A 19289-nucleotide genomic window follows, 5' to 3' on the forward strand; every position below is an offset into this window, starting at 1 on the left:
ATTTTCCCTCTGCGTACCATACCTTTCTCTCTGATGAACACCTCTTCATCGCTCTCGAGCTTCTTTTCATTGTCCACGTCCGATGACTATAAGAACTGCTGCTACAGATGCTGCAAGGCACGGCGTCATTACCAAACATCACTTACTCTGCTGCGTCCATGGACAAAATGAAAAGAAGCTTTGGGCCATAGACATCGCTGTATCCTGCCTTTCCAAACCTTCCGCCTAAAAGCTGCCGCCATGCGAGCCAAATGGCTTTACTTAGCCATCTCGGCCATACTCTTGGTTAAAGACTGCCCTACAACCACAGCTCAACGATATGCAGTGCTCCCACGAGAAGCTACCACTCCCACCAAAGATGCAGCGGCTGCTTCGACAACCCACTCCACAACATCTTCGCCTAGTGAAGCTACGCCCAATGCCTTATCAGATGGAATGAGCAGCACTTCGCGAACCCCAGTGAAAGCTACCAACGCCGCAGCATCGGGGTCCACGGCATTCATAACGGCTACGCCAATCGTGAAAGGCTCACTCAATGTCAATGGTACCACTACGCCTAAGATCGAAGGGCTCCCCATACACCCGAAAATTACGCCAGCCTTGGCTGTTGTAGGACCCATCTTGATACTCACTGGCGCCCTCTATGCCCTTGTCGGCATCAAGACCCTATGGCTCCACATCTTCCTCTCGACTGCCTACATTTTCGCCTTGGCAGTCACGATACTGATCGAATTTGTGATGCATACCCCGGTCTCCAATGCCGCCCAAGGCGCCTATGTTGTGGCTGCATGCGTTACTGGCTTGATAGCCGGAGGCGGTTCCCTCCTATTCAAAGATGTTACGGAAGGTATTAGCTGCTTTCTTGGCGGCTTCTGCTTTAGCATGTGGTTCTTGGTTCTTAGACCTGGAGGGACGATTCCCAACACAACTGGAAAGATTATTTTCATTTCCTGCTTGACCGTTGGTGCCCCAGCTCTGTATATCAGCCGTTATACTCGACCATACGGCTTGATCGGATCAACATCTTTCGCTGGAGCTACTGCAATCGTCCTCGGCATTGACTGCTTTAGTCGTGCAGGTCTCAAGGAGTTTTGGCTATACATCTGGAGTAGGTTGCCGACCTTCCCTTTCAAGCCGAGTCACAATAGTAACCTTACGATCGAACACAGATATTAACAATGAGATATTCCCTCTCCACTACGACAGCCCATATCCTATCACCCGCGGCATACAAGTCGAGACTGGAGCGATTGTCATTGTCTGCGCGATGGGCGTCATGTCTCAAATGAAGGTCTGGAAAATAGTCAGGAGACGAAAGGAAGAGAAGGCAAGAGAGCAAAGAAGAAGAGACGAGGAGAGGAATGTGGCTGATGAAGAGCATGGGAGGCGGGTTGAGGATGGTATCAAGCGAGAACGAAGCTCGTGGGAAGCTGCCTATGGTGATCGTGAAAGAAGCAAACCTCAGCATCTGGACTCTGGCATTGGAACGGATGAGCTGAGTATTCGAAAGGGCTCGTTGAGCCTTGTTGGAACTTCAGATGTCCGACGCTCGGATTCTGAGGGCATTGAACTGCAAGAAATGGACGCTTCTCCAAACAGTCCAAAGAAAGGTGAAAGAGTCACAATTCACGTCATCAAGGATGATGAAATTTCCCCTACCCATTCTGCTACTGGTCAGCATTTGGCACGCTCAAGAGGAGAATCCAGAGAGCTTTCCATCCACGAGTCTCAGACTGGTACATCACAACCGTTCTGCTCCTCGGCGTCTCTCGGAAATGCTGCAGCACTCAAGTCGGTAGACCAGAAGCTTACTCTGAAGCCAAAAATCACACACCTGCCGTTTAAAGCGCCGGATCCCGATTCTGGAAGCGAAGATGGACGCTCTTCAGTTGCCGCATCTGCTGCTTCGGAGCACGTGACCGACAGATGGCTCAAGAGATTATCAGGCACGTCTATCGTACGACAGCTGTCCAAAAAGTCACAACGAAGCTTCATCGCTGCAAGCACGTCGGAGGAAGCCTTGATGATTCCAGAGCCCGACGTTGACCGAGCCTCGTCGGTAGCCGCGACTATTGATGACGTATCCGAGGAAAATGACTCTGAGGAAGAAGCGCTTTTAGTGAGAGATCAGAAGCCATCTTTTGAGATTCTCAGAAAGCAAGACTCTATGCAAGCACTGATGCAGGGAGCAGACCGGAGTGCAAATCTCGGAAAAGATGCAGAGAAACCGCCAGGACAGAGCGCAGACAAAATGGCATCAGGCGATAGCCAAGCCAAGGAGGCCCAGCACGTCAATCGGTCGATAGATCCCCGGCCAGAGTCTGTAGCTTTACCAGACTCTGAAATTGCCAGTATCACGGACGCACGATCGACCGCCGAGGAGCCAAACATGGAATTGGAAGCGAATATTGCAGCGGAGTCAGAGGCACCTGAACCCAGAAATAATCTTCTCAGTATGAATTTACCCGGAGGCGCTTCAAGATTGGTGACGGCCTATAGGACTAATGAATGGGCGAAGCATCTAGATGGAGCGGATTTGCCAGAGATTGATGAGCTCAAGTTTACGAAAACCCGAGCTCCAGACGCGTCGCAGCCAATCGAGCGTGTTGCACCAGTAGATATCCGCGCTTTGCAGCAGACGCCACAAAACGCGGAACCGGCTTCAATCCTGACCGTCAAAACGCACAATTTAGGTGAGAGGCCCGCGGGCTACTTCAAATCCAAGAACCCGTTCCACAGACAGCAGGATACGCAACAGCTCAAACCAGCTGTGCATCAACTAACCCGCGAAAAAGCTATGGAAAGAACGCCCTCCCAGAAATCCCTAGCAAACAGCATGGAACGATCCCCGTCGCAAACATCCCTCAGTAGCACTCAAAGCCGCAGAGAACAATATCGGCCACCTCTCCCCAAATTCCGCTCTCCCCAATCATCCGTCCCCTCTGCCCGCGGATTTCGCAGCACCTCAAGTCCCATAATGAGCTCACCACTGATCGAGTCTCCAATAGAAGAAGGCGTCGAAGCCTCCTTCCCAATTCGCTTTACTCCCTCCTCGACGCACCTGATGTCTCAACGCGACAGCATGCTTCACAACAGACCATCTTCTACATCCCTTCTGCGGACCAGCGCATCGAGCACTACCCAAGAGCAGCACCCAGCATTGCGCGGCCTGAAGGAAGACGACAACATTTCCCTCTCGCAGCGGAAAACCCTCCTCCAACAGAATCCATACTCTATTCCTCAATGGCACCGCTCATCTTCCGGCCCAAGCTCAGGTGCAACCACGCCAATCTACTCCCACAATGGCGCAACTACGCCCATCCACTCCCGCAACGGCCCCTCTTCAACACCGCAACCCTTATTCAGGCGTCCCTCAGCCACGCCTCGTGACTCCACCATTTCAGCATGGCGCGCCAGCCTTCAAGCATCAAAAACAGCCCACTACCGTGATCAAGAGATCGAAGCCCGCCGCGCGAATCTCCTAGCCGAGAAGCGGCGTGAGAGTAGCAGCAGGCAAGAGCAAAGGGTCAACCAGACCGTGACACAAAATGTCATGGACCGCGGTATGAGACAAAGCAGTATGATGGAGCTGCACCAGCAGCAGATGCGGAAGATGCAGGCGGAGGCGAACAAAAGTCTTGCCTGACTCTGTCACGTTCCTTCCAGATTGCTCCACGTTTGATCTTGATATTTTTAGTTTGGTTCTGATTTCGAGTTTACGGAGTCTGGATTCTGTTTTCTGGTTTCACCAGTTGGATATACCCACTCGTTCACCGGCGTTCGGATAGTAAAGAAGCAAAAGGCCCGGATACAGAGCGAGGGCGTTGTCGCGAACCATATATTCATGAGCATATTCAAAGATACATACACATACACTTGATATAATCAACCAAACCGTCAACCAATCTGTGTTGTATCCCTTCCCACCCTCCCCAAGCAACGGACACACGATGCGATCGGATTGACTAACCCAATCCCACCTCCCCCTAACAGCATAGGTCAAAAAGGGACCAGCATACTCGGTCCAGAACTGCTGCCGTCACCGTCCGTGATACTCCCCCCTCCCCTTTTTCCCCTTTTTTCTCCTTTCAATAGCCACACGACATTGGGAATGAGACGCTGGGGATGGGATTGGGAACGGGGTCGGGGATCGATAGTGGGCGGAGAGTGGACCTTCCGATCTAAGCGTATCCACTGCCGGTTTTGGGGAGGGGTTTTCATGCGCATCTGATATCCATGTGCGCACTTGGGAGGATGACGTGGTTGTCTTTTCATAGAGTGGGTTCAGTAGACACGCGTGTGGATGGAGTAGCATCATCTATGGCTTTATAGTAGTAGTGGTAGTAGTACGTTGTTTAACTATGCATTTTTGATAATCTAATGTTTTTTATAAGTACAATGGTATACAGTGGTACAGTTCGTCGTAAGAGGGTGTGTCCGTAACACATGTAATCATAAAGCAACGTAATTGCCCTGCCCATCCTCAGGACTTTCCCCCGTAGGCTTTTCGTTAAATGTCCCTTGCAGTAGCACCACCCGTTGCTTTTCTCTATGCTGCCAGCATGAAAGATTCTTTTCATCCACGGCCCCTGGCCAACTCCTTTTGGTAATACAAGTCACATCAGCTTCTTCCCCGCTCTCCCCTGCAACCTCCTCTTCTCAATCCCACTGCCTACTCTTTTTTCAACAACGCCCGCAGTCCTCATCTCCCTCTTAACTTTCTTCCCTACCCAACCTTCCGCCCCTGCCGCCACTGATCCCATGAGTGATGCAACGGCTCTCCAGGGCAAAGTCACTACCGTCCAGCAAATCTGTATCGGCAACGACGCCACTGCCGCCATATCATCGAACAAATCGAACACCAGACCGACACCGCTTCCTCTCCGTTGGCGAGAAGACTGTGAGCTGCGTTCTGCGGCTGCAGCAAGAGTTATCGCGTCACCTAGGCGCTTTTCGAGATCCTGGAGGCGGGACTCGGTTTGGAGGGAGAGGAGGGTGGCACGTTTTTCGTAGCGGCGGACGGCGCGGTTGAGGGCGTCAAGGTCGGGCTGGAGGGTTTTGCGGACTTGAGTGACTAGATCTGGGGTTGGCGACTTAGTGGCAGTGCCGTTCGTGCCATTAGTGTTGGTGTCGGCGATGTGCCTTTCCAATTCCGCAAGACGGTCTTGTAGGCCATCAATCGTAGCGGAAGACATGTTTCTGGAGGTAGTGGAGTAGGCATTGGTATTGACGTTTCGTTGCAGATGTAGGGTTCGCGCTTGGACGAGTTTGATGAGGTGGGAGAGGGGCCGCAATTCGGCGGCTAGAAGGAAGATCGTGAGATTGTAATTCGAGACGAGGCCTTCTGATGGGCGGGTAAGCTGGCCACGGATGTGGTGGAGGAGCCATGCACCGCCTGCTGGGAAAAGGAAGCACATTAAGAGTGCAAGAAGCTCATGGATCCGAAGCTCGCTTGTTGCGGAGCTTTGAGACGGACAAGGTTGTGCGGGCTTTGGATTAGGATCATTGGCTCCGTCTAGCGGTGAGACAGGTGGACTATGTTGTTCCTCCTCTTCACTGCCCTCTTCGATAATGGTGTCGGAAATGTAGTCATCATTAGTAGGTAGCTGGTCACTGAGTTGGACGGACTGCGCTGAAATGTACCAGTGCCTGCCTCGGTGTAAGTTTAGATAGCAAGGAAATGTGTTGGACTGAAGCTCACCAAGGTAGTCTTACAGACCAATTCAAAAACACCGCCGCCAGACCCAGCAAGGTCAAATCTGTTACCACAGCGCTTCCATTGTGAAAGAACAGCCCACCTACGGCCGGGAGCAGCGCCAGAGCGAGCGGCACAGAGTGCCAATGAGAGGGTTCATGGTTTGTTTCCAGCTCTGGACTCGTCGCTGTCGGCAGTAAGAGACTTTCCGTGGACGATTTGATGGATTTTCGTGTGCTCTCGACGGAATCCGAGAAGTTGGAGCTTCGACGATGTCTTAGAGGACTCGATATATCCGCGATGGTCGAAGCGCGTCCTAACAGCCGACTGCGAATAGGAGAATCGCTTTGTCGCGCTGTGTTCTTCGCCATGGGTGTTGGGGTGTCATTCGAAGGACTCATTGTCCGGTCACGTTCCATATTGTGGTCCCGTTGGGCTGTGAGTGATATGGTGTTGTGGATGATGGGCAGCTGCAGTCTGAAATTGGATTGCTGAGCGGATACGGCCGCACGCATGGCTTGGCAGCCAAATGGGCAAAGAATTCACATGATCAACTCCTTGCGAAAAAGGAGCCGTGGAATGCTCTTTTAAGATGAAACATTTCGGTGACGACATGTATATTGGTAGAGTTGGTAGTTGGTACTAGTACGGTAGGTACTAGAGTAGTAGTACCTGCGACAAAACAGGAAACTTCCCGCGTGTCTGGCGGCTCCTTCCGCTGCTGCGCGGCTATGTACTCTACGATCGAAGTTGAAGCCAAGAAGCTCAGGAACCAATGTTGGCAATCTGGCACTGATGACTGAACGTACTTTATGTTCAGCTAGGTATGACCCTTTTGCCGTTGGAAGGTTGCCCGAGTGGTGAATTAAATGGCAATTGGCACCACCTTTGTTCCAGGCCAGCACCGACCCTCGAGAGACTCAAACCTTTTCCAATTTCCATCCATACCTCAACCGTTTCTCCCAGCTTCATCATCAAGGACCGGACGATCAAAGCATAGACACAATGCCTTGTTCCTACCATCAGCCAAGGGTTGTCGTTTCGTTCGCTGCAGCAAAGTTGAAGCGTATCCGAGGCAGCCGGGGCTCATCCACCATGAATCTTCATGTCGCTTGCATAAGACTTTTTGCTGGGCAAAATCGGGCCTCGTGCGATGACTTTGCTGCTTCCTCTTCGTAGTAACGGAAAAAGAGGAGAAGAACTCCCGCCGTCTCTCTGCTTTCGTCGGCCTTTTTTTATTGGCGTTCATGTCAATGTCTTGCCTATTGACACCCAAAAAGGGAACAACAGACCACGATTGCTTCGAGACAACCACCAAGGTCTGCTTCACATCTCATTTCCTCAGTTCTCTGTCAATAAGCTATTGGCATTCTAGTAGTAACCACAACTTCCCTTTTGAGTTTTTTGCATTTGCGAAAAAAAAAACCCGGCACGGCTATTGGCATCCAACGTTATTCTATTGACGCAGTGAACTTGCTTCCTCACGAGGCTCTACTTATATCTTTTCGAAAACTCATAGGTCCGCATTGCAAATACATCTGCCTTGTACCCCGGTCTTGACCTTTCTACATCTTACACCATTTCGTTACATCGTCAAACATATTTTTTTCCGGATAGCTACCTCCCAAGCAGACAACTCTATATCTACTTTGCCTTGAAGCGAGCCATTCAGACAAGCTCTCTTGCCTCCGCCTCAACTCAGTACATCTTACGCATTAGCTAGAGCAGCGTAAGACTCCTCGCCATCTGCTTCTTGCTGGCCAAGGAAGCGCAGCTGGTCTGGCTCACCACTCGGGCAGGCCTCACTTCTTTCTTAACATCAACACAACCTACTCTATCCCATCAACATAACTACTTTACTGCAAACCTCACTCCAGTATCGTCTTCGCACATCACTTACGATGGACGAATCAACCTTTCCAGTCACGCCTAATGCGGTCGCAGTCCCTATATTGTCATTGATAGCGCTCATCATCGATGTTCCTCCATTTGTCTGGCATATCAGGAATCGCAATCTAGCAGCATCAAGCCTGGTGTTTTGGGTCATCATCTCCAACCTCATGAACTTCATCAATCCGCTCATCTGGCCAACAGACGACATACAGCATTGGTGGCATGGTCAGATTCTCTGCGACATCGAGATCAAACTCCAGATGGCTATCAATTTTGGTGTCGTTGGCTCCATGGCGTGCATCATGCGCAATCTAGCAAAGGCCCTGGATCCTGAGCAGACAATTCTATCCCTAAGCAAGGAACAACGCCGCAGACAGACCATTACCAATTGTCTGTTCTGCTATGGAGGATCCGTATACGTCATGCTCATTCACTACATCGTCCAGCCAAACAGATACTACATCTACGCAATATCTGGATGTACGTCTTCCTTCGACAACAGTTGGCCCAAGCTAGTCTTAGTGTTCATCTGGCCTCCGATTATCTGTCTTGTAGATGCTTACTACAGTGGTATGTGTATACTCCGTCCCATAGGGTGCTTGTTGAGCTAAACTTCACCAGTCCTGGTCATCGTCCGAATGCGCAGATACCGCAAAGACTTCTCAGAAATCCTCGTATCGTCGAATTCCAATTTGACAAAGAATCGGTTCTTACGCCTTTTTCTCCTGTCAATGGCACTCATAGTCACCTTTATCCCGCTTCAGTTCTATAACCTCTTCTTCAACTCGGCCGAGCCTCCTCTGCTCCCATACAGCTGGGACTTGATTCATAGTCCACAATGGCAGGACATCATGCTGATACCTACTGGTGGTGAGGTGTACTACGACCGCTGGATTCAAATTGCTCTTGGATATGGAGTGTTTCTGTTCTTCGGATTGGGTCAAGACGCACAGACTCTGTACCGCAAATGGCTCCTCAAGCTTGGATTTGGACGAGTGTTTCCTGGTCTACACCGCCAACCTGCTCGCCGTACAATCCTGCCAACAAGCAGCAAGACCGGCTCTTTTGGCAGTAGAACACGAAGCTTCTTCAAGGACCGATTGTTCCGGATGTCGATGCTTTCTTTGTGAGTTTGAACACGGCCCCTTTACTCTTCCTGATACTAACACCATCAGACACAGCAAAGGAGATTCTACCACCGCATCAACTGCGACTCTATCCCCAGTCGAACAACAGAGGGGCTTTGGCCGACTCTCGACGATCAACGAAAACGGGCCCAGAGCCGGCGACGCTCTAAGCACCTCAACAGATTCTATGGACGAGAAGGGTCCTTCCACAAAGTTCCCGCATTCATGGCTCACAAAGTTCCTTGTTGATGCCCACCTGTCAGCGCCCAATCGTCGCTATGAAGCAAACTCGAACAGATCTCCACAACAGTGGCAATCATCATAGTGACTCAATTGCAAGCACGGATCGTGCTTAGTCTGGATTTCGTATGGTGACCGTTCAGGCGGATGGACCATGCATAAAGGCACTGGGAGCTTATACATCTACACTACACACATCACAAAGACCTGTTCGGGCTCGAACATGGAAGCGATGGGCATTGTGGATTTGGTCGCATCTACCTACCATTCCCATGATCTCTATTTTGGATTCTGGCGTCTCTGGGAGGCTGCGGAGTCTGGTCAGTCGGCGACATTGCATCTGGAATAGCGTTGATTTCAGCATATAGCACATAGCACATTTAATCATGCATCAATTGTGAAATACATCTCTTCGACCGCGGATGTTGATCCTCAGAAATGCTGCGATATGACTATATTTCAGTAGACTGAAATACTGGAAGCTGATTGGCCGAAGCCTGACTTGCGGCTAGCCTCCTTTAATCTGTCGCGACTTTCCCAAGCTGATTCCACCTCGTCAAATTTACATCCAGCATATCGCCCCGCCCAAACTTCCAAACAACTCGACTCCCAACCAACCCAGCGCCATCCAAACTTACCATAACTCACAACCCAAGATGTCATTCCTGACCTCCCTCCGCCCCACCTCCTCCTCCACCCTCCTCCGCCTCCAAACCGCCCGCCGCCCTTTCTCGACCTCCCCCGCCTCCCGCCTCGCCCGCATGATCATCGTCGGCCGTCTCGCCGACGCCCCGGAAATCGTCGCGACGAGCGGGGGGCAGGACATGCTCAGGTACGCGCTGGCGACGAACCACGGGCCCAAAGACAACAGGCAGACGAGTTGGTGGAAGGTCGCGTCGTTCTTGCCCGAGGGCGGGGCGAGGGACCACTTGATGGCGTTGGGGAAGGGGTGGGTGGGGATTTTCTTTTACCTTTTTTCCTTCTTTTCGTGCGTGGGTGTGGTAGGGAGGGCGGGGCTGGGAGGTGGATTTGGGAGCGTTGGGGACTGCGATTGAACGGGGACGATGCTTTCATTGATGGCATGTCGAATGCAGTCTTTGGGGACGAATGATGCGACTCGTTTGCTGACCCTTTGCTTCCGCACAGCTCCCTCGTATACGTCGAAGGCGACTGCAGCATGAACAAGTTCCAAAACAAGGATGGGATCGCCTCCAGCGCGTTGAGTATCGTGCAGAGTGAGCGTTTTTTTTTCTTCCGGCTTTGCGCAACGCGGTGGGACGTGCTGACGGCAATTTTTAGGGAATTTTGAAATCCTGGACCGTAGGGATCCGAGGGCTGAGGGACAGATTGAGGGCGAGTAGGTGGTGTTCAGGGCGGGGAGTGTGTGATGGGGTGTAAAGATTATGGGCGCTGGAATACATTATCAGCTCTATGTACTCATCGTTGGCGTGTGTCCATCGGGGTGCTTTGGGGACAATTGTATTTATACCCCTGGGATCGGTATTGTTCATCGCCCAGGAGAAACGAAACATTGTACTTTCTACTCTTGTGGGCCTGGGATTGCAAGCTTGCATGAATGCGGGATTGATTGATTGGGTATCTCTGATATGCACACATCATAGCTGAAACCTGGTCCTTTGCTTCTCCATTCCACCCTGCCATTCCCACTCCTGCCCGCTAGCCCTCTGTATTCCCTTGTCAACTCGCCTCAGCTTGAGCGTAAACCTTGGCCCAAGCTCTTGCAATCCGGCCCTAATTTCCTCCGCGCCTTTCACTTCCTTTCCGTCTGCGCCCACGACACTTTTCTCCGTCTTTCGCTTGTCCCTGAAAACGTAGCGATGCCTGCGCACGAAGATGTAATCACGCTGGTTGTGTAGCGTGACCACCTGCCTCCCTTGCAGCTCAGGCTGAGCTGGGAACAATGTTCTCATCAAATGCGCCACCAGTAACCCTAAAGGCGTAGAAAAACCGTTGAGTATGAGCTCGGGCGTGTGATCTGTAGCATTTCCGTGGCCGGGCAGACGCTTCCCTTCAATCCAGTTCGATATGGTAAAATGGAAGGTAGGCCCGTGGGGTAAATGTACGACTGTTAAGCCCGTCGGCCTTTTCAAATCTTCCTTGAGTACGATAACAGCCGTATATTTGCGGCTTCAAGTTCTGCAAGTCAGTGCTGCTTCTTTGAAACGGATAAGGAGCCGTAAGACAAGGTAGGTATTTACGCAAATCTCGAAACATGTCTCAGAACTCGGATTGCGGTACAAGATAGGAAGGAAACGTTACGAGATGTAAAACGTACTTTGTAGCGAAGGAACAGATTTCTCTGACCGAGAACTTATGGCTGTACCGGTGTGAGGATCGGGGAATGTAGACTGAGTGGGGGAAGAGAGACGTGAGGTGGTCGGCTTCTTTGTGAAGAGTCGAGTTGAGAGATGTCGTGATCAAAACCTTCGGGACAGGAGGGGCGTCGGTGGAGAACAGGGTAGGAAATTTGGCTGCGAGAGCTTCAGGTGTGAAATCGAGGTTCGTGCTTCTCGTGGATTGAACGGGAGATGTTGCACGCTCTGTAGGCGTCCTTCTCTTCGGAGCCTTCGCATGTTTCGCAATTTCTATTGCCTCGTCTTCGCTGGCGGACTCGATCATGCTATCCCTCTCTTCATCTTCGCCTTCGGACCTTTCTTCTCCTTCTTCTTCTTCCCCCTCTTCCAAAGCAGCCTGCTCCTCCTCGACCTTTCTCCTCTTCAATCTCTCGATATTTACAGAAACTCCTAGCCCGTCACCAACATCACTATCCACATCATCCCACACTCTTTTCCTCTCCAATGTCAATGGCACGTTTTCCTTCAGCCTTTGTTCTCGTAAAGTGGGATTTTTGTCCTCTTCTCGTCGTCGGCGGAACCGTTCATCTCGTTTGATGCTATCAGTGGCTCTCTTTCTGTTTATGTGGAGGGACTGCCGCTTTTCCTTGTTCTTACTTTTGAACGGGAGATGGGCTTTTGCGGAGAGCTTGAGTTTTTGCGAGGCCATTGTTCGAGGAGGGATAGAGAGGTCCCAAGTTCCACCTATATTCTTGACTTTCCGAGATTGAAGAATTTTGGCACAAGGTTTCTGTAAAGATGACCGTAGCTACGGCAAAACATGCGTACCAAGCCAGCACGGCTAGATATCGGATTTCCATGCAGTCGCAAGGGTACATTCTACAGATCCTCAAAAATTTGACGATGAACGACTGCTTTTCTATGGAGAGGACGGCAATGCATTATGGCCTGGCCTGGCCTTCTTAAATTGCTACCCCGAGAGAGATATGGTGTGAATTTGCGTGTCTAGCTGCAAGAGCATAGAGTATGTGTATGCATCATGCTCGGGTCATTTTAGGTTTAGCCATGTTCATTTGGTGATGAGAGGAGAACGCCATTGCGATCATACGTCTATCAAGCAAACGCTATCAACTGCACCAAATCCAGCTGCTACACCGCCCTCCTCGCTTTCCCGGCCTTTCGTCCTCAACAGATGTCCTGCCTCCCAGTTCTCCAGTATCTCTCGCTCTCCCTTCTCATCGCGGCCATGTCTCCAAAGGCAAACTCCATACACTCCTAGCTCTCCAATCACCTCACCCATCGTGACCTCCCCATTCCTGAAGACCCCGTTCCGTAGCGCAGGCGGCTCAATCAATTCCATAAGGATATGGCCTCGGTATTTCTTGCTGTCATCACCCAAGGATTTGATGAAGGGCGGTATCTTCAATCCGTAAATGTTGTTACCGCCGCCCTCTCTCTGCGGTTTCAGAACGTAACCTCTAATCCTCTCGGGATCAGTAGCGATTTCGATCGCGTGTTTACCTTCTGCCGTATCATCAAGAGGGAAGATGGCAGCGAAGGTGACCTGTATGCGGTCTATGTATGCCGCGGATGCCGTAGATGACAAGAAGCGGGATAAGTGAGGCGAGGATGGTGTGGCCAGGATCTGTTGGATTTTTTTTGACCCCGCCAAGTGTGTCAGAATGGAGGGGCATTTGATGGCTGCTGATCGCTCGAGATGGAGGCGTGCATTCCATGAGTTTGGGGAGGTGTATTCGGCGGGCGAGTAGCCGGCGCGGAAGTACAGGGTCGTTACTTCGTAAGGGGTACTTGGGGAGTGTGGTGGTGTGTAGATTAGAGGTTGAGATGGCGAGTCGGATGGTATACTTGTATGGGCGAGTACGGTAGAGAAAGGAAGGCGGAAGGTGAGGACACTATGGTCTGTAAGAAGATTGGTAGCCAAAGCGTGTTGGTCAAATGCGTTGTTTTCGAGATCTTGAACGATGAAGAGGGTGCAAAGGGGCAACTGAGAGCTGGTTTTGGGGCGGCCATATGCTTTATGGGCAGTGGCGATGCCGCGGGATAGTGATGCGATGGATGGGTTGGGAGGGAGCGAGGAATCAGATATGAGTGGTGGAATAGTGGGTGGGTAGGCGGAGATGGAAAGGAGGTGCCTAATGTAATCATCAGGATCGCAGATGGCAGCAGATACATAAGAACGTACTTGTGAAGAGCCGAGACTTTAGCGGAGAGACCTCCGAAAGAAGACGCAATTGTGTTGAACTCGACTTGCTTGATCTCGGGCTTGGCCTCTTGGTTTGATGGATCCTTGTGAACCATGTAATCTGAACGAAAGATACCCAGAGAGAGGTCCTTTGCGCTGACTCAGTACATGTGCACCTCGAAGAGGTAGTGAATAAATCTGAAGTACCTGCACATAGCCCTCCTTCTTCACTGCTTGATGGACATTCCATAGATTTGAGATGAAATCATCTACTTCGGCTAATCTGCAAACACACAATTAGGAAACAGTAAAATCCATATACTCCCCAGATAAATTTGTGTAGATTTCCGAGAAACAAGGTAGCAGCTGATTAGACAAAACCCCCTTCCCTGCCAATTAAAACATATTATGTTCTGAGCATGGTCAGAGCAACGGAAATTTTCGTAGGTATTGACGAGGTAGAAAATGCACGCATACTCCTTCACGACTTCTCCTAGCCATTCTTCATCATTCGCAATACACGCATACAGCTCATTATATGCAGTCTGGATTGCCCGAGCTTCCTCAAAGCACTCTCTAGGAAAGAGGCTAGGAAACAGAGTGACAGGTGCGGTTACTGCGAGAGATCGTGAAGGATCTATCTTTTCCGACACAAAAGATGAAGAGGGCCGCACAGCCAAGCCACTGAGAATTGACCAGTCCTTGATATTGGAGACAATGTAGTCCGATTGCTCTGATGTCAGAGTCGGAGGGTAGTCAGGATAGATTAATGCGGCCATCTTGAGCTGCGCCTAGTCTTTATCTTTGAGAACGAATGCTCTCACATAGTGATACAAATCCAAGATGAATAACGTGAGGTGAATTTCTAAGCTCGGGTATAAGAGCACCTCGGGGATAAACTTGGCGCGTCACATTTGCAAGCAACCTGCAGTCGCAACCAAAACATTGCGCTCTCCATATATTGGTCCCTCCTACTAGTGTCGCAGCTTTCGATTCTCGAGAAATTGTATTTAATATCAGCTAATGCTGCAAAGTACAATTGAGGTTTCACCAAAGATGGGTGTGAAGAAGACGCAGTGACCAACGAAACAAGGTAGACACCTGCACAACATCTACCAGGAACATTACTGACTGATTTGAAAGTGAGGATCAATCGTGGGATCCAACAGAAAGGCACCTTGTCCGAAACATTCACTACAAATCCATCGTCACTCCTTTCCTGTCTCATCACGACATCTCCTGCTCGCTATGATTCTTAGAAAGAGAACGACATCTTTCCTACTACTACCTACAATCTCACTGCTTCCTTGCATGTGCAATATCGTACGCTGGCTCAGGTAGTCCTACCCATCTATCTACCTGGGCAAGCATGTCATTCATACAACCGTCAATCGAAGGACCGCCTTCGTCAATCCAGGACCCGCGGGATTGGACAGTCGATCAGGTGATATTCGCCCTGACCGACCCTGAAAGCCGGCTGCTTACAGAAGATGCGCGATCGTCACTGCCAGATGCCAGCATCCTCGCCGAAATCCTCCGCGAAAACGATGTTACAGGGCTTGCCCTCCTCACAGAGGTCAATACCTCTTCTCTACGAGATGATTTAGGGATCAAGTCAATGGGCCACAGGGCCACTATCAAGCATATCATCCAGGAGCTGCAAGATATGTCCCCGAAATTTCAGGAGCAGCAGGCTCGGCGTTCTGCTAGGCTATCGAGTGTGGGCTTGGGTTCACGAATAGGATCTCCATATCTTGCAACTCCATCATCCTTCGAGCCGCGAGCTGCCTCTAGGGCACTGGCATTGACGACCTCCCCATCCGCTTCGTCTGCGCAGGTGCAGAATTACTCTGGGCCTGGTCAACCTCCAGCACAGCCTCGCGATGACCTCAAGGAAGGGCCTGAGCTCCAAAGACTTGATCGACCGAATACAATCACATTCCGCTCCTTGGAAGATATGCAAGTTGGAGAAGGCTTGGGAATCAACATGACTGAAGGAAAATTATATGAGGTCAAGCCTCAAGAGACCAGGAACAATCCCGGCGTGATAGCTTTGGTTCACGAGGAACCTTTGAGCAACGCGAAGAATGCTTCTAACACAGAGCAAGCTGAACGACTTGGTCTTCAAGACGAGACTATCTTCGTCGATGACACAGGAAAGAAAAGGCGGCGTTTGGTCCTAGCCCAGCCTAGTGCCTCAGGACCAACACAGACCATTGCACCGAAGTCGTCAACTTTCGATGAACCACCCAGCTCCCCGGAGACTCTTCGAAAAGACACAAACGCAAATACATCCTTCGAGTCGAATGTCTTATCAATTTCTGACTGTCCAAACTTTGATGACGAGCTTTTACAGGAGTCCCGGAAGCCTCCCGTTCTTGTGGAGGCGGCCACGTCGATGTCAGGTTCCGCACTGGACTCAGTAGACGCGGCGGCAGAGCCTGGAGCTGTATTGATCAATGATAATGGACAAAAGCGAATGAGACCCTTCCTGGTCCACGAAGCCGATCTCGACTCTGAAGATCGGCAAACCGTTAAGCCAATTCTGAAGAAGGCGAATGACACCGTCGGCTCGTCTGTACCAGATTTGCGAGAGGTCGAACATACAGAACACCTATTGCAGCGGTCATACGGGAAGAAAGCTAAGAGAAAGGCAGACCAGATTTATCTCGGATTCGAGTCGATGCCCATTGACAATTTGGTCTACGGCGATGTCGCTCTGGGCAAGGATTTGGGCAAAGATCAGGCGGTGGGAACCTCGTCACAATTAGTACCACCAGATGAGCCTGATGACTTCAACATTGCTCCCAACAACGATGTCGCTAAAGGCCAACGCCTATACGTCAATGCCCGTATGAAATACCTTCTTAGGGGCCAAAGAGTATCACTGGAGCGAGACGGACGTGGCCATGTTGGAGTTATCCCTTACCCTGATAGGATTAGCAAGAAAAACTGCCCTCTGTCCATCACCGTATTTTCCCCGTCTTCCCAGGGTGTCATAGCATCAAGAGCGAATCGTTCAAAGTGGACCATAGACAAAGTCGTCCCCGACGCAACAGAGGTCCATGGAAGGACAGGCAACGTGTTCAACGTTGCTGACCCGGCTCTTGCCCGAGATGAGAGCGAAGATCCCGAGTGGAAGGCCCTTGAGAAGTGGAACTTCATGGATGGGAAAGATGAGGTTCTTCCTGTGTACGGTGATTCGGATTCTGAGGGAGAATACGATCTTGAGACATGGCGTGAGATGGAGAAAGAACGAGGGAAGATCGCACGGCCACTAGGTCTGTCAAAAAGTGTAAAGCTGACAAGCGCGGAGATTCAAGGCGCGATCGATGTTGCAGTGGAGCAGATCGTCTGCGAGTGGACTCTCAAGAGGCTGCCAAAGCTTAAATTCAAGCAATGGCGTCTATGGGCGAAATCCAGACGAAATCGAGATTCACGAAACCAGATTGAGTCGTTCACCCATGAGTTCGAGAAGCTTGAAGCTCGTATCGCTGGTCTTCGAAAGGAGATTGCTCAAGAGGAATGGTCAAAGTCCAGTCAAATCAACAAACAATGCAAATCCATGCAACACTCTATCTTCGACCGTGAAGACTACAAATGGAAGATCGCCACATTGCAATTGCAGAAAGCGCCCGAGAAACTGCCGCCTGAAACAAGACAACCCAGGCGCGCCAAGAGCCTAGGGCCTGGGGAGATACTCAAAGATGGCGAAGAGATACTTACGGCTGATACCGAAACCCCAGACAGTTCAGAAGATGACTTGGAGGACTTCATCGTCGAAGACGACGCCGACGAAGACATCTATCAGCCTGTAGTTGTTGATGATGACCTAACGATGGCCGATGTCGAAGATGGCATTGACTCCGACACTTTGATCGTCGAGGGGCCAAAGCCAAAGACACCAATTAAGCGAACCGAGAAATTCGGTCAGCCTGCACCTTCTCCGTCCAGTGTCATCGACTTGACTCAGCAATCAGATCCTGTGGAACCAGAAATCTCCGCTCCGAAGCACGAGCCTTCTTATGCAATCCAGACGCCGCCTCTGTACAGCAGCGAAAATGACAGCGAGATATTCCAGCGCAGTCGCAGTAAGAAGCCTGTATTTAGGATGCCTCCTACGGTGCCCAAATCTCCAACCAAGACCACGGAAATCATTTGCCTAGAAAGTGACTCCAACGACTCCGTGGGATATCGAAATCTTGATCCACCTAATCGATTTCCAGCATTGGACGATGTTGACAAAATCAGGAATATGAATGCTGCCGAGTTGGTGGAAAGGCAGGACAGAAAGCGACTACTGAAATGGATGGTGGCCCATGCATCAGTATCCCAACGACAGTCTGCGTTTAGCTACTTAAATCAAACGAGCATGGAAGTCTCTCGCGCGAACGTGGTATCAGGCCTTACAGAGCTTCGCAATCACAAGCGACGCCTAAAAAACATGGACAAGGAAGACTCAGACAGCATCATGCGGGTTGCCACATGGCGTGTTTGCTGGACGATACCTGTGAAGATAACACCTGAAGGTCTTCAGACCCCCCATATCATTGCAACTTTGGAGGACGACGGATACGAGCTTTTCTACGACTTCTTGCTCGAATGTTTGCAACATTACCAGATTGCTCCTGCTCTTCCCAATCGTATCAAGTCGAAAAAGAAGCGACTCCGGGTACTTCGAGAAGAATCTGACGAAAGTCCACAAGAGAGCCCGTTTCGGAAGAGAAAGTACCTTGTGACAGAGAGTCAAGAAACCCTAGACAAACGACAAGCCGCTCAAGAAAGAATGCGTGGCGACGAAGAGCGCCGTCGGCGAGAGGAACTGAAGTCCAGACTCTCCAAAATGAGCTCTCAGGCGGGTGATCCACTGGAAGTCATCGTCAACCCCGGCAAACTTGAGGATGAGGAATTTGTCCGGCTTAACCCTGCCTTTGGAAATGGAGCTCGCTTGAAACCACATCAAAAGGAGGGCTTACAGTTCATGTGGCGGGAAATCACTGGCGATCATCAAAACCTACAAGGATGTCTGCTTGCTCATGCTCAGGGGCTTGGAAAGACCATGCAGGTCATCTCGCTGCTGGTCACCATCGCAGAAGCATCGATTTCTGAAAACAAGGATATCCGTCAACAAATCCCACTCGAGCTTCGCGAAAGCCGAACCCTCATACTATGCCCAGTCACATTGGTAGAGAATTGGTGGGACGAGCTTTTGATATGGCCTCCATCATCGTCCAATTCTCTTGGCAAGCTTCGGAAAGTGAGCTCGGCAATCGGACTCCCTATACGCCTCAATGAAATCCTAGCCTGGAGTAGTGAAGGTGGTGTCTTGATACTTGGATATCCTACTTTCACAGAATTGATCCAGAACAAATCGCGGGCAAACAGACCACCTGCGCTTGACGAATCCCAGCATCAGAGGATCAAGAAAGCTCTGCTAGAAGGCCCCAGTCTCGTCGTAGCCGATGAAGCCCACAATTTCAAGAATCGAGCTTCAGATATCAATCGAGCCATCAATCAGATCAAGACTACGAGTCGGATCGCACTCACGGGGACTCCATTGGCTAATCGTCTCGGAGAATACTATTCAATGATTGACTGGATTGCGCCAGATTACCTGGGAAAGCCCGCAGAGTTTCTTGCAACTTACGAAGAGCCCTATCTACGCAGGACTGTACCGAGACAGTTCCGATTCGCAGTACCGAGAGTCTCGGAAGAGGTTGAAAGCTTTGGAATTGGAGCTGGAGCCGAAGGTCCATCGAAGGGGAAACGCAGTTCTGCATGCCGAGTTGAAGGGTAAGATGGAGTTTGTCATCACG

General features: G+C 50.6%; 7 protein-coding genes across 7 annotated transcripts; 4 read left to right on the top strand and 3 right to left on the bottom strand.

Moving 5' to 3' along the window:
• Positions 1–240: 240 nt before the first annotated feature.
• HO173_000482 (uncharacterized protein) lies at positions 241–3646 on the top strand (the record flags this gene model as incomplete). Its single annotated transcript, XM_037302431.1, has 2 exons — positions 241–1108; positions 1170–3646. The coding sequence occupies 2 exons, from the start codon at positions 241–243 to the stop codon at positions 3644–3646; spliced, it is 3345 nt and encodes a 1114-aa protein (XP_037171010.1).
• A 970-nt stretch (positions 3647–4616) lies between these two features.
• Positions 4617–6210, bottom strand: HO173_000483 (uncharacterized protein; the record flags this gene model as incomplete). The annotated part of the gene is made up of 2 exons (XM_037302432.1): positions 4617–5649; positions 5702–6210. 2 exons carry the CDS (start codon positions 6208–6210, stop codon positions 4617–4619), a joined length of 1542 nt encoding a protein of 513 aa, XP_037171011.1.
• A 1386-nt stretch (positions 6211–7596) lies between these two features.
• Positions 7597–9040, top strand: HO173_000484 (uncharacterized protein; the record flags this gene model as incomplete). Its single annotated transcript, XM_037302433.1, has 3 exons — positions 7597–8158; positions 8210–8714; positions 8764–9040. The coding sequence occupies 3 exons, from the start codon at positions 7597–7599 to the stop codon at positions 9038–9040; spliced, it is 1344 nt and encodes a 447-aa protein (XP_037171012.1).
• Positions 9041–9611: 571 nt separating this feature from the next.
• On the top strand, positions 9612–10316 carry HO173_000485 (uncharacterized protein; the record flags this gene model as incomplete). The annotated part of the gene is made up of 3 exons (XM_037302434.1): positions 9612–9904; positions 10102–10190; positions 10255–10316. 3 exons carry the CDS (start codon positions 9612–9614, stop codon positions 10314–10316), a joined length of 444 nt encoding a protein of 147 aa, XP_037171013.1.
• Positions 10317–10571: 255 nt separating this feature from the next.
• On the bottom strand, positions 10572–11979 carry HO173_000486 (uncharacterized protein; the record flags this gene model as incomplete). The annotated part of the gene is made up of 2 exons (XM_037302435.1): positions 10572–11103; positions 11252–11979. 2 exons carry the CDS (start codon positions 11977–11979, stop codon positions 10572–10574), a joined length of 1260 nt encoding a protein of 419 aa, XP_037171014.1.
• Positions 11980–12372: 393 nt separating this feature from the next.
• Positions 12373–14252, bottom strand: HO173_000487 (uncharacterized protein; the record flags this gene model as incomplete). Its single annotated transcript, XM_037302436.1, has 4 exons — positions 12373–13423; positions 13474–13622; positions 13681–13756; positions 13951–14252. The coding sequence occupies 4 exons, from the start codon at positions 14250–14252 to the stop codon at positions 12373–12375; spliced, it is 1578 nt and encodes a 525-aa protein (XP_037171015.1).
• Positions 14253–14842: 590 nt separating this feature from the next.
• Positions 14843–19270, top strand: HO173_000488 (uncharacterized protein; the record flags this gene model as incomplete). Its single annotated transcript, XM_037302437.1, has 1 exon — positions 14843–19270. The coding sequence occupies one exon, from the start codon at positions 14843–14845 to the stop codon at positions 19268–19270; it is 4428 nt and encodes a 1475-aa protein (XP_037171016.1).
• Positions 19271–19289: the final 19 nt, after the last annotated feature.

This window comes from Letharia columbiana (assembly GCF_014066305.1).
Source record: "Letharia columbiana isolate WasteWater2 chromosome Unknown Sc0000000_s0, whole genome shotgun sequence".
In the NCBI taxonomy this organism is placed as follows: Eukaryota; Fungi; Ascomycota; class Lecanoromycetes; order Lecanorales; family Parmeliaceae; genus Letharia; species Letharia columbiana.